Consider the following 13,710-nt stretch of genomic DNA (forward strand, 5'->3'; position numbering starts at 1 on the left):
AGAGAGAGAGAGAGAGAGAGAGAGAGAGAGAGAGAGAGAGAGAGAGAGAGAGAGAGAGGAGGGCTGATGTTAATTCTGACATGATTAATTGATCCTGCTTAACTTACTGCAGCCACTGCTCAGCCCAGGGCTTCTCGCTTATTGAAAATAATATTCGATTGTGAGAAGCCGAGCCAAGCCACCAAGTCATGTACTTGGGATAAGGAGAGTAACACTGTAAACTACACAAGACATTTACCATACTAAGAAATATAACATAACTGTCCTTATAATCAATTATTTCTAACAACAGTTATGTTATGTAGTGTAGCGTGATAGCCCAGGTCCCTGACAAAAGAGCAGGTTGTGATGAATAATGAATAGAGAGCTGTCTGACTGAGCACGGGGAGGAGAGAAACCTGATTTTTCTAGCAGACTGGAGCACCTCAGTGTCTGGATACATCGCTTCGTTCAGGAAGCCTGGCTTTCTCACCCTTCCCGATTGTCGTCCTCGTCCAGGTTGGAGAGGAGTTGGGAACCGGCCAGCGAGAGGTCCAGAGCGGCCAGGGGCAGGTCACGGTAGCCGAAGCTGACCAGCTGTACAGGTGCCAGGCAGGGGTTGTCCTCTTCCCCAGGCTGGGAGATGATCTCCAGGTCTGACAGGCCAGGGTGCTCCTCCTCCCTAGATCAATACACACACACGGGAATGGAACACACATGGGCCTGACATTAGATTCCAGAACACAAAAATTGTCTGGCATTAAGTGCGGCCAAGTTTGAAGTCTGAACTCGTATAACTTTGAGACAAACAAAGAGAAAGAAGGAAGGAAAGTGATGCCAGAAGAACAATCAGAGGCCACAAATGTGCTTCCAAAAGAGTACAAACAAGCCACCTAGCATTATTGAAGACTGATTGACATCGGGGGAAAAGAGAGAGAATCCTGACCCTCTTTCTGCTTGGGTGGAGACTAGCAGAATCACAATGAGAGCACAATGAGCATATCCAATTATTTAACATGGATTATTGTCTGATGCATGAATACTCCTGTTTGTGCTGGAATAGAAATGGAAATGATACAAACACTGGCTGTTATTGAATATAAAGCTTGGCTTGCTGAAAAGAACAAACATCTACTTAAAAGCCTAATTTCTGCGTGGAGGTACAATGTTATTTTTTTATATGACACATCATTTTATCAAACAAGCAAATATACAGATTGTTTTTTGCAGATGAAGAAAACAAAGCACACACTCATGACTAATTTCGAAATGATCAACATTTAACAATGTAGCGGGTATTCTAGTTCAAAACAACCTACTATCTCCTCCATTGACCTACATTCAGTGGACTTGTAATGATCTTTGTACATTTAGCTTTTGTCAAAGCCACTTTCTCTGTGCAAAGACAGCTTCAGAAACAAACACATAAATGGTCAGCAGCGATACTGACCGGGAGCCTGTGATGCTCGGGGCTTGATGTGTGTCAGATCTGTGAATGACTGCTTGCGGCAAACGTGTAAAAATAGCCTCTATTTGCTGCATTTTCACATGCGTCTTGTTAGCGAAGCATGGACAGGCCTGGCGGTGGCGGTTTATGTGCGAGGAGCCCCGCATTGGCGTGGGGATTCTAATATGGGGCCTGTGGTAAAGAGCCGTTCCAACGGCCTCAGTTGTGTTTAAAGCTGGGCCGTCTCCACAGAGCATGGAGGTGGAAACAAATGGGGCCCTTCGCTGTGTGCAGCTGCAGACTGCGTGCCCTGTGGTGAATATTTTTAGACCAGAGCAGATGCTGGTGTATCATGTCTGCAGTGACGTTCCTCGCCTCCCTTTGTCAGCTGAGTGGATCCCAGCTCCCCCACAAACGTGGAGGAACCGGAGGAAGAGGACGAAGAGGAAGCGATAAGAGAAAAGGGGGAAGAGGCAGAAAGGACGTAGGAGGAGGAGGATGGGAAAAGAAATGGAAAAGAGAGTGGGAGGAAGGGATGAAGAAGGAGAAGAGGGCTAAAGGTTGGAATGCAAGAAATCTCCCACTGGCTCTCAGTCAGTGACAGGCCTCTCTCAGCAGGTCAGAGATGGATTCTGCTCCTCTGCGACGACTTTCATTTCTACTGTGCTGCGTTGTGCTGTGCTGCGCTGTGCTGAGCTATGCTGGTGCTGTGCCTTTAGGCTGTGCAATTATGAGACTTCATGGGGCTGTAGGGCCTTGATTTAGCAGGTCAGAGAAAGCTCCAGTTCTCACTGCACGGCACTCTATCTGATCCCTGGTTCTGGGGGAGACACTAAGGAACAGAAAAGAATAGTATGTCTCGCATAGGGGGGAGAATCATATTCTGTGGATGTTTCCTGCAGTTATCGTTACAAATGTCATCTTTCTTGGCACCCATGCTGACTTTACCTTTTTCTGCTTCTTCTCCTCCTCTTTGTCCTCCTCCATTCCCACTTTACAGTCCACCTCCTCCACATCCCGTCAGCCCATCACAAACACCATTACAAAAGGCGACCTTGAGTGACCTGAAACTATCAGAGGGGTCCATCTTGCCTTGTTTTATACAGTATTCTGAAATAAGGTCAACGTTAAAGGTCATCTGACGGGCTCAGGAGGGACATGTGCTGTTGCAGGCCAGCACCACCAGCAAGATAGTGAGGGTCTGGTTAGTGAGGATGGGTTGGGAGAGAGGGTGGGGGATGGGGGGGGGGGGGGGGGGGGGGAGAGTAGCCTGTGAGGCCCACAGGGCTGATCCGATCTCCGCTGTGACTCACTGCAACCTTCCCACAAGGACACAGGGCGGAGACCACACCAGGAGCATTGGCCCTTTCACACAAAAACTACACACAAGATGAAAATAAAGCACCAGATGCATGCGCATGTAGGTATATGTGCGTTTGTGTATTGGCACAGATTTATATCTGAACACACTCACACACACACTGCTGAACACAATCACAAACTAAAACACTCTAGGTATACCAACCAGGTGACCACAAAGTCGCACAAAAAGTTATGTCTTTAAGCAAGATGTTGTCTGGAACCATTCAAAGTATGCCTACATTAAATGTCTGGCTCATGAAACAGATTAAGGTTAAGTGGCACATACAATCTGAACAAGGCCCAATCTCTCTCCTATGAGTTTGCACGTACAATCCCCGACTCACCCCCCACTTCAAAATGTTAATGTTCTGTGTGTGTCTGTTTGAAAGCACGCAAAGCTTTATTTTTGGGCTCATGACTAATCCCTACTTAATATGCTCCCCTCCGACATTGTTGTCTGTTTTGTGACCAAGTACAGACAAACCTCGGGGAGGAAATGACAGGTAAGAACAATAATTCACCCTTGAGTCAGCGCACTATGCTGGAAATACAGTACAGCATGTCTCAGAGTGAAACCCAAAAGCTAGCAGAAGGACTGCTAGAGAGATGGTATGACCCTGAGGATCTCCAACTGTTAGTTCATGAGACAATGATACATCACCAGGCCCAGTAGGGAAAATCCACAAGGCCAGTGTGTAAACTTGACAGAATATGATTATTTTGTATTTAGATCTCCATAGAAAAGATTGCTAGCACACTACATCTTGTACCCCCGTCTTACAAACCCAGGCTGCTACTTCAGCCTCCCCGACCTTCATCAATTTCAACTTGGCCCCCATCCCAACTGATCATCACTTGCCACCTAATCAGTCATGGCAGACACAGGCTGTCTGTCCAGAGCCCCAGAATCACATTCCGGCACTTTAGCATCCTGTGATAGGGCTTGGTGACTGGGCTGGTTGCCAGTAGATTTTAGACCGGTTTGCTGGTTCAATACTGCCAAGACTCACTCTATAGTTATAGGAAAAGCCCAATAGTCAGAAATGCTATTTAGGGTGAAACACACAGAGACTCCCTTGGGGGTTAGGAGGGGGGAGGGAGGGTTTTTGCACACACACATAACCTGCCCCCTCAGCCAAATCATAGAAGAAGAACTGTTCTGGGTCAGGTAGGAAAGGTCATTGTGTGGCATAATTGGCTCAGGGCAGTCCACTGACCATACAGAAGGTCACGCAACTTGGGGGCAAGACCAATGTCCTTAAACGGACGACAGCAACTTCTCTGCTCTTGACCTTCAACCCTGTGCATTTAGAATAACATCGAGCCTTAGGAAATAAGAAACTTCATCTGTTACATTTTCTTACGGGCATGGAAATAAATGTTCTTCGTTTCCCCTTCTTAATGGGCTGCCCAAGTAGAATGATTTATCACTTCTACAATTCGAAGAATTTATTAATTCAATTAATAAAGATCCATTGACATGGAAATATCTAAAAGTTGGGACTTTATATTTGTATGGCCACGGTTTGTCTTAATTTGCACCCCCCACCTCTCCACTTCACAAGCGTTACGCTATCCACACACACACACCTTCAAGTAGACCTGGATGTAAAGTACAATATCCCGGACAGCTAAGCACATCTGATCTTGCCAAGAAAACCCCTCACAGAGCAGCTGTCCACTGGCCCCACCAGGTGTTGTGGAGAACATTGGCGTAGCCAGTTATCACTGTGAGTCAGTGTCAGAGGAGTTCTGGTTGGGACCATCTTCAATCAGGGTGCCCACAGCACTTCTGACCATGCAGAAATGCTATCCTCTAAGTAAAAAGCTAAAGCTGACTAACGATACGTTTGAAATTAAACTTAACAAGTGAATTTCAAATGGACTAATTCACAACATCTCCACTGTCATTACACATACATTCTTTACTTCATCAATCGGGATGTCAGGAATTATGAATCAAACAGAAAGTAGTTACAGACAGACATTTCCAAAATTCTTCCTATGAAAGCGTCTTAAAAGCCCAGATGGGACCCTGATGCCTGTCACAGAGATTCCTCTCACAGATTGCATATTATCCTGTTTAACAGAAAACGCAACCGAAGCATTCCCCTTGTAATGCTTTTGAAAAGAGCCAATTAGAGGCATATTAGCCTGCTCACAGAGTGCGTTTACGGAGGCGGACAGACACCATGTGCTTGTCAACTCCTGCACACTGAACAACAGAGGCAGAACCCTGGCTCCAACCTCCCCAACCTCCTGTTGGCATTGAATAAACAACTGGGTAAACAGCAACGTGGAGAGAAAGATGAATGGTTGCTGTCCTGCACCGAGAGCCCTTTAGAATCTCAACACGACCGGGGACCACAGATACGCAGTCGCCACTGAGTTCGCCAACGAGTGGAGGATCAGCGTGACACAGACTCGAACACCCCCCCCCCCCCCCCCCCCCCACTGGCACAGTGCATATGGCGGGGCGCAGGCTGGTGCTATGGATTTGGTCTATAGATTATAGGGTCAGACGCCACTTCCCTGTGTGCTTCCTCAGGCTGCAGTAATAAATGGTTAAAAAAAAATTGGAGAGAGGAGGAAACTCCCATTTTTTTTCAGGGGAAGTGAAAGGGTGGAATAGTTAATGAGGACTTCCACAGCGCTACCCTGGTGTTCTCTGGTTGAACCATGGTAAGTCGCCCTGTGGGACTTGGGTTGAAAGTGTGTACATTTAGTACTCAGGGAGGGGACAAGGGGTCAGTTGTGTCTGGCATGCGGGGAACTGAGCACAGGTCATGTTATTAGAGGAAGAGAGAAAGAAAGACGTTGAAAGAAGAGGAGAGAGGGAGAAAGTGAGATGGCGGGTGTGCAGTACTTACCCAGGGTTTGCCATGTTTGTGGGTGATGGTGAGAGGAGAGAAGAGTTTGTCTATGCACGGTTTCCACTCTGTTCCACCTTTTCTAGATCCTGTCTTCGCCACACCTGATACACACTGCTCTCATGTTGAACCTGGGGAACCCAGATGAAGAGCAACTTATAATGGCAACTTATCCTTTTGCACTACAATATTATATCCTTCTCTCTCTCTCTCTCTCTCTCTCTCTCTCTCACACACACACTCTCTCTTTGTCTCTGTCTCTCTCTTACACACTACCTTTGGGTCTATTTATACGTACACATCTAATGAAAAGCACCACAGTATGTCATGCTACCGCAATACAGGCATTTGCTTTTACTTGTAACAGGCCAGGTCATATTCATGGCCATACACGTAAAGCAGAATTAATAAGTGAATAGCGCTGACGGGTAGACTGGGGGCAGCGTAAAATGATTGCCTGTTTTTTATATTAGGGTAACCTACGAGGATACAGTACTATATGACACTGACAAAACTAGACCAATCTCAAGACTTGACTCAGTTGCAGCATATTGAAAGACCAGAAAGAGAGTACGATGCAGTTCGAGTCCTCATTCTACACTTGGGAGCCCCGAGAAAGTAGAATCAATTATTCAGTTGGACCAAACGACCTACCTGTCTTGATTTACATTGTTGACAGTCTAATCGTGCCTCCCGTTGTCCCGTGCTTATGATGTCTCCCTCGGTGATGATCAGCGTAAGTGAAGCACCAGCCTCGCAATGTGTGGGCTGCTAGCTTTAGCACTTTCTCTCTTGAAAAGCACCCCTGCTGATGCCGCTTCAGATGCTGCTTAGAATCCAATGCAAAACGAGAGTACTGGAGACTAAATGTAAGCATCGTCATTCAGCAAGATCGAATGAAGTGTCTCTGACTGACCAAATAACCAGCTAACTGCATCCTTGCGCGTGGAGTAGAACGTTGTGTGCACTCTGCTCCGGATTCGCTACTGAGGGTTTCCCCCGCGAGCGCAGCAGGGACTCCTGCTGCCGAATATAGACCTCAGAAAGGAGCTGTCCAGGTGCTGAATTTGTGATCAACCTCGAGTTGTCCCCGTGATACCCCTCTAGAAGCAGTTGGAGAAAATAATATTTCCAAACAAACCCCATCGAAACATTGTCGTTCGCGCGTGGCATAACATTTGCATGACTTCGGTCACGATCAGTCAGATCTGAGAAAAAAAAATTCTCCAAAGACACCAAAATCAAAGATGAATTTCCCCGCACTTCTTCCTAAGATTATGCCGTCTAGAATGCCTGTCAGTATAGCGTCTTTTATGTTTCTTGAATATATAAAGCCTACTATGCGAACATAAATTGCCTTCATACCAATTGGCTTAACCGTTCGTCATTCAACAGGATTAGCCAGTCGATGGTTAAAACGTAGCCTACATCAATCAAATTCAGAACGTTTTCGTAGCCTGTTTCGATAACCCTGGTCCTGTGCTGGACCAGGCATACTTATATGATAGGTTTTTCGTGTGTAGAAATAAAGAAAATGATTGATCTAATTTCCTTGTGAACTACATGATCTAATTTCCTTGTGAACTACATTAGTTCACAAGGAAATTAGATCAATGATTTTCTTTCATCTTAAAAAGGCATATGGTACAAAAGCAACTTAAGTAGCGGCTGTCATTTATTGAGGCGAGAATGAAATACATCAGAATTTGGCACATAGAAAAGAAGAAGTTAACTTCAACAATTTGCTCAGTCATATATATTTACAGATTCATGGTACAGTTGAACTGTTTCAAAAGATTGTGTAAAAGTATTGGAAAAGTGTGAGGTCTTTCACATCTGTAACAATGTTGTTCTAAATGACTAATAGATTAGTAGAAATGAGTAATCAAACTGCGAGGCCCAATTTATATTGGTTAGTCAATTGCACATTGATTTCAAAACATTAAAATTGTGTTTACGTGTAGCCTATACAAAACATTATTCCTCAGTACTGTCATCTTAAAACAACAGAAACAGCATACTTTATGAAAAAGGTGCAAACTTGAATGGCTCATGAGGGGAAGATTTGACATGAACCAAAATATCTAATTACAAATAGGTTTTGTGCAAGAAGGTTTCAGTCTCATTATCTAAATATTAAGACTTGATCTGATAGGCTTGAAGAAACAGTTTCACAACAAACTAATGTCTTCTGCATCATTATGCCACATCAAACACCCATTTTTTGTACTGACATGGTTCAGTATATCCACTATGCTCACATTAATGTGGAATACCCTACCTTGTTGGACAGAAGAATAACTAGTGAAACCAGACCAGAAAATACAACCGTAAAACAATTAGTTCCAAAGTATTACTATATGTTTTGACCGGTTCACATGGAAAGATCCAAAGAGAAGGACGATGGAAGGTTCCACCACTTAAATAATCGGTGTACGACTCGTGTAAGTCTTCTTAGGTAGAATACGTTTTGAATATCTAAGATTCCTGTGAATGTTACATAGGGATTAAATATATAAAAGCCTTTATACATGAGGGGAAAAACACTCAGATCTAGACAGTCTTGATTTGTGCAAAATCTCTTTTCCAATATTGCCAGACTAAAAGTGCCTATTCTGAAATCTCAAGTATGGGGTTTCATGTATTTGTGTTGACAACTTATCTGACCACACGTCCAACAAACCATCTGGTCCAGAGTACAAGTTGGATATGCTTGGAATATGTGCATTACATAGGGGGGGAAATATACATTTATATATTTTGAACATGGAGAACTCACCATAAAACCTAACATGACAGAGGAATTAGATGATATCCGCATTTATAAGAATAACAAGAATAGTTTGTATTCAGGTCTTAAAACTACAACGCAACATTTGAACTAAGGTCATAACTTGAATTAAATTGGGTACAACACAATTTTGCCAGAATTAAATTGAGTTGAACTGGGAAAACGCAAGCTTGAATAGTACAGCTATGATACATCAATAGCACCATCGTCTACCATTGGCTGTGAGGCGACACAACATTATCTCCATATCGTTGTTGCTCTGGATGTCTCTGCCTGAGAGATACACGCAGGTCCAGTCGCTGCAGAGCCAAGCTCAGCCTAGGTGAACCAAAGTCATTACGGTGGTGTATCCGTGCTGCAGACTGTCAGTGTCGGTGTCGCACAGCGTGTAGTCCTCTTTGACAATGCGGTCACAGCCAATCTCCCCGTTCCCGAAAAAGCCAAAGAGGGGGATGTTAGGGAATACCTTACGGAAGGTGTCGGCCTCCACGTTGCGCTGGTTGTTGTAATAGTTGTGGCCGCGGCCCACGCAGGCGAACATGAAGCCTAGGGTGTTCCTCTCGGGGAGGTTGGCTGCCTTCAGCCTCTGGATGGTGGCCTCGGCTGCCTTGGGGCTGCTCACGTCCTGCTCCAGGAGGACCGAGGCACCCTGGATCTTGGGCCCGCTCAGGGCCAGCCCCACTACACCGTATGAGCCCTGGTTACAACTACACAGAGGGGGAGAGACCAAAGTCATTTAGCAGTAGGAGGTTATCCTCTAAGGGGCACAGCAAACGCAGAACTGAATAAATTAGCAACTAAGAAAATCCTGGGTAAGAAGGTATCGATACACAACATAAAAATGATTCACAGAATTTTAGCACTGATCATCCTGTAGTCTGAACTGAGTGAGTCTATAACAGACCATCCTCTTGTCGGGGCAAAGACATTCTCCACGTGTCCTCCAGCTATGAGAGCCTTGCTCTTGGCCAGAGGTTCCAGCACCTGGTTGAGGAAGCGAGCAGCACCAGACTTGTAGGCCTCGTAGCCAAACAGCAGGACCACTCGCAAGTCAGGGTTGTCCACCAACCCTGGAGGGATGTGAGAGTATGGACAGGTGAGACATAAAGATGACTAAACTTGATGAGTTTAACTTCAATAAAACCATTTCTGGCTAATGAGCAAGAAAACGAAATGCTAGTTCAGAGTAGCTATTCAGAGAACTTCAATGTGCAACACACCTGCTTCTTCCAGGGCTGTCTGGGAGATGGTCTGTTTGCAGAAGTGGAAGGGTCGTATGTTGACTCCATCCATGCTGGGGAACATGATGGCATAGCCTGCCTCCCCCTCCTGGTGCTCCTGAGGAGGACCGGAGTGGGAGCCACTGGGAGTTACTGGAGGGAGGGTAGAAAAAAACTAATTATATTACTAATATCTACTTACTAATATCCTTGACCCATATCCTTGATTCAGTGCATCTTTTCAGACGAAAAAAAGCAGCACTTGCACTTTTTCCTAAATCTGTGTTCTAAATTAAATCCACTATATATTAGGGCGCCGGCATAACATTGCTTGAGATAAACTGTGGTTGACTCAATCTCCATCTATCCTTTAAGGAGATTGAGAATACGTTTCCATTTCATTTAAGTCGAGAAAACTGACCCTGCTACGACCCAGATCCATGATGCCACAGGGCAGTGTAACCACAAACAACCCTGTCTGCTCTTTAACCTGATAGATGAGAAGAACAGCTAGTACATCTGAGCATGCTTGAGGGGAAACATTCTGATTCAGTGTCACTTCTACAGAGGGCTGTGATTATACAGAGAAATGGGGACGCCTGACTGGGGGAAGACAAGGCTATCTATCAGTCTAACAGCCCTGGCGCTACTCAGGAGCAGAGTGAACCAACGGGGCAGGAGGAAGATTAATGTCCAACAACCCTAGCTGGCAGGTGACCCATTCCTCTCTGACACGCTTAAGTGAAATGGTTAACATTCAAATACTCCACCGGAAGAGAGTGCATCATTCAGCTGCATCTGGGATAACGACTTGGTTGTCTTCAACTGACACCCGCCTCTGCTACAAATTAGCCTACAGTTCGGGAGCAGACTTCGGTTTATGTTTAAGTCAATGTATAAAAACTGCCTAGACAGTGTTCTATGTGAACTTTATACAAAAATATGACCACCTGTGCTATTAAGTGTGTGTGTGTGGGGGGGGGGGTAAATAGAAAGTCAAAATACAAAGTAAATAGAAAGCACTGTCAGAAAATACAGCATGTGACTTATAGGAGGTAGCCAGATTGCCATCTTTGATTGGATATGAGGAAAAACTGAAACACTTACAAACAACCCCAGGGGTTGCGATGCCCATGACGTCACACCCAGTGGGGAACAGCCGACTCAGATCCTCCACTGTATCTGGGATTTGATGGCTTTTCCGTGCTGCAGTGGGGCAAGGAATACATTTATTTCCTACAGCATATCAAACTAAAATAATGTTGTAAAGATATTGAGGTGTATTTACACTCCACACAAGGGCTCAGCAATGAAACATCTATGACATTTTCCAGTTGTCAATTAGCTTAAAGCAGAGGCAGAGCCATAGAAAAAGATTGTCAAAAATAGAACACTTTTCTATGACTCTAGCCCCTAAAGACACTATATTCAAAGCATGATTCGCCAGAGAAACATACCTTTCTTTTGCTTAAAGCAACAGTATTGCCCATTGAAGGTCTCACTGTCAACCATGACCAGAACTGTTTTAGGTAGCAGGAATACATTCTGAAATATAAGGTAGAAATATACAAGGTTCCTTGGAGTAATGTTTGAACACACTGCTTACTTTTCAATTCCTACGGAAAACCTATTAGTCACTGTGTGTCAACTGTCCACTGACATATCAGGGGTGCATCTTCACCGTTCAACTATTCCAACGTGGGTTGCGATTTTGAGTAAATTAATCTTACCTCCACTTCATCAGCCAGACTGTGACACAGAGCGTGTCCTTCTGGGTTTGACGGTCCTGAAGCTGAGATCCACGTTAGCTTCTGTTGAGTCCTAAGGACTCTACGAGCACAATTCCTCCACAGTCTGCAGACACTGCACAGTAGAGACCGACCAAACAATGTCACTAGCTAACTTTTACCTTCGTTGTTCGTTACTGCCTAGCCAGCTAACTAGCTAACAGCTAACTAGCTGGGTGACACTGGCAGACAATACAGCCAGCAACCCAACAACTTGTCTGTACAGCTTGTAATATGTATTATTCAAAAAAGGACTACGGTATACTAAAGTACGTGACTAGCTTATCTTGAATAAAAATAATACTACTTGCAATTAACGATACCGTAGCTAGTTCCGTAGCTATTAGCTTGCTCCAGCCAGCTGACATAGCTAGCATTAACTAGCTAGCTAGCTAAGTTTGCTACACAGTCGCTCGTGAACCAATCTGTATCTTTGCAGTAGGCTACTTACCTTTCGATTCGAAGGAGTGACTTTGTTGGTACAAATGTCAATATTCTTTCAACTACTTCTGCAACATTGCTCAGTACGTATTCCGCCTTACTTTCGTGCAAAGCACCTGAAAAAAATCCATCATCCATTTTTGCTTCTCGAAATCCTTTAGCTTGAGCTACTTACTTTCACCTTTCACCCAAGCAATTCTCCATCAGAGCAGTACGACAATTAGACTACCACCGCCACCTAGTGATTTGTGGCGATACCCGCCAGCAGAGACGGTAAGACAAACAAACGATTCAAGATGAGATAAATATATGGAAGCAAATCAGTGACAATGTTTTGAATTAAACCCTTTGCATTGAATACTTAATATCGAAATTTAAACACCCCCGAATTGGTGGTTGGTTTTGAATTCACCTCTTTAAAATGGAAATCTGAATTATTAATTATTTTCTATGTAAAATCCAAAAATTCGAGGTTCGGAAATTCAGGTAGCCTAGTTTAAATTCGAAGAGTAAATTTCAGATACCCAAAATTCTATAAAAAAAATCAATAAACACAATTCTGGCTGCTCAAATTTGAATGGTGAAATTCAGATCCAAAAAATTCGAACCCCCAAAAATTGGGCCGAAAATATTCGAGCCAAAAACATTCAGATTGCAACATCCGGGATACCAAGGATAGGTAAGGCAATTGAGTCTGAACGCAATTGAACTATCTCACTTCTCCGAGAAGGGTCCAACTGCAGACCTCTCTCCTTAGACCCCTCTCATCCCGGTGTAGCAGCAGGGAGTCATGAATGCATACATGCCACATGCATACATGCATATCAGTCATTCAATCACAGCCTGGGGTCTGATGAGAGAGCGGTCCTTGGTATCCCTGCTGTTCCAATCAAAACATTTTCGGCTCGGCTTCAGCTTCAGCTTCTTGATTTGAATTTTCGAAGCTTGAATTAAGAATATATATATAATTCATTGGTGAATTTTACTGTTCGAATTTGAGCAACCTGAATTTCTGAACCTTGAATTTTGGGACCTGAATTTTTTCATAAATAAATTCATATCTCAATTTTAAAGAGATGAATTCAAAAACAACAAATTCGGTGGTGTTTACATTTCAATAATCAATGCCATTTAAAATTCAAAACATTATGTCACTGATTTGCTTCCATATAAATACAGTTCATTCAGTTACATTTAACATCTTAAAATGTTCGATTTGTTGTGACAAACATCAGAGTGTAACCCATACATAGTAGGCCTATCTGGCAGAGTTGTCTGATATCCTCCCCTAATCCAGGTAATAACATAGAAGTAAACACCAACATAGGTTTTTAACTTTTACTAGTACAGCATTATTATATAACATTCATATACAATTTGCACCAAAACAGCACCAATAAACATGATTGTGTAGGAAAAGATAAATTACGTGTTTGGAATGAGATATGAGGCTTGTTGTCTTATTGACATCACTAGAAGTCTATATTGTAAACTTGAAATTACTATAAAACATGGTAAACTGATCACAAACTCTTTAGACACTTCTCATAAAACCTTGGTCAACATAATGTGCAGTTTTCATTGTTCACAACGTGCAAATTCTGCATTAAAATAACAGGCTAACGGTATTTTAATGAAACGTAACAGAATTAAACATAACTCAGCTTTAGTGTGTTCCTTTTGCTGTTATAGATCCTACACCTTTCGGCGTAATCTCCCCAATGTACCTATCATTTTCTGAGTGGGGCGCCAACGTGAGGCCCAATGGGAATTGTAGACAAGGAAGGGGCCACCAATACACAGGAGAGTGAGG

General features: G+C 43.7%; 2 protein-coding genes across 2 annotated transcripts in view; both read right to left on the reverse strand.

Annotated features, from left to right (window-relative positions):
• Nucleotides 1–7,103, reverse strand: part of LOC134027840 (transmembrane protein 266-like) — a 30,568-nt gene extending 23,465 nt beyond the window's left edge. Inside the window, exons 1-3 of the mRNA XM_062471042.1 lie at nucleotides 6,313–7,103; nucleotides 5,659–5,789; nucleotides 473–661 (exon numbers count right to left, since the gene is read on the reverse strand). Coding sequence (XP_062327026.1) covers nucleotides 473–661; nucleotides 5,659–5,672 — 203 coding nt within the window. The 5' untranslated portion in view covers nucleotides 5,673–5,789; nucleotides 6,313–7,103. The remainder of the gene's footprint in view (nucleotides 1–472; nucleotides 662–5,658; nucleotides 5,790–6,312) is intronic.
• Nucleotides 7,104–7,315: 212 nt separating this feature from the next.
• fbxo22 (F-box protein 22) lies at nucleotides 7,316–12,105 on the reverse strand. The gene is made up of 7 exons (XM_062471492.1): nucleotides 11,908–12,105; nucleotides 11,400–11,532; nucleotides 11,127–11,214; nucleotides 10,777–10,875; nucleotides 9,670–9,822; nucleotides 9,354–9,519; nucleotides 7,316–9,156 (listed from the first exon to the last, which is right to left on the reverse strand). The coding sequence occupies exons 1-7, from the start codon at nucleotides 12,033–12,035 to the stop codon at nucleotides 8,763–8,765; spliced, it is 1,161 nt and encodes a 386-aa protein (XP_062327476.1). The 5' UTR covers nucleotides 12,036–12,105; the 3' UTR covers nucleotides 7,316–8,762.
• Nucleotides 12,106–13,710: the final 1,605 nt, after the last annotated feature.

Source organism: Osmerus eperlanus, chromosome 10, assembly GCF_963692335.1.
Source record: "Osmerus eperlanus chromosome 10, fOsmEpe2.1, whole genome shotgun sequence".
Lineage (NCBI taxonomy): Eukaryota > Metazoa > Chordata > Actinopteri > Osmeriformes > Osmeridae > Osmerus > Osmerus eperlanus.

Bases quoted from the DNA above. Each gene is read 5' to 3' on its own strand.
- fbxo22 (XM_062471492.1), bottom strand. From the start codon at position 12,035: ATGGATGATGGATTTTTTTCAGGTGCTTTGCACGAAAGTAAGGCGGAA. The intron at 11,533-11,907 runs GTAAGTAGCCTA...TCTACTGTGCAG, and splicing joins TCACTCCTTCGAATCGAAAG to TGTCTGCAGACTGTGGAGGA. The intron at 11,215-11,399 runs GTAAGATTAATT...CTTATATTTCAG, and splicing joins GTCTGGCTGATGAAGTGGAG to AATGTATTCCTGCTACCTAA.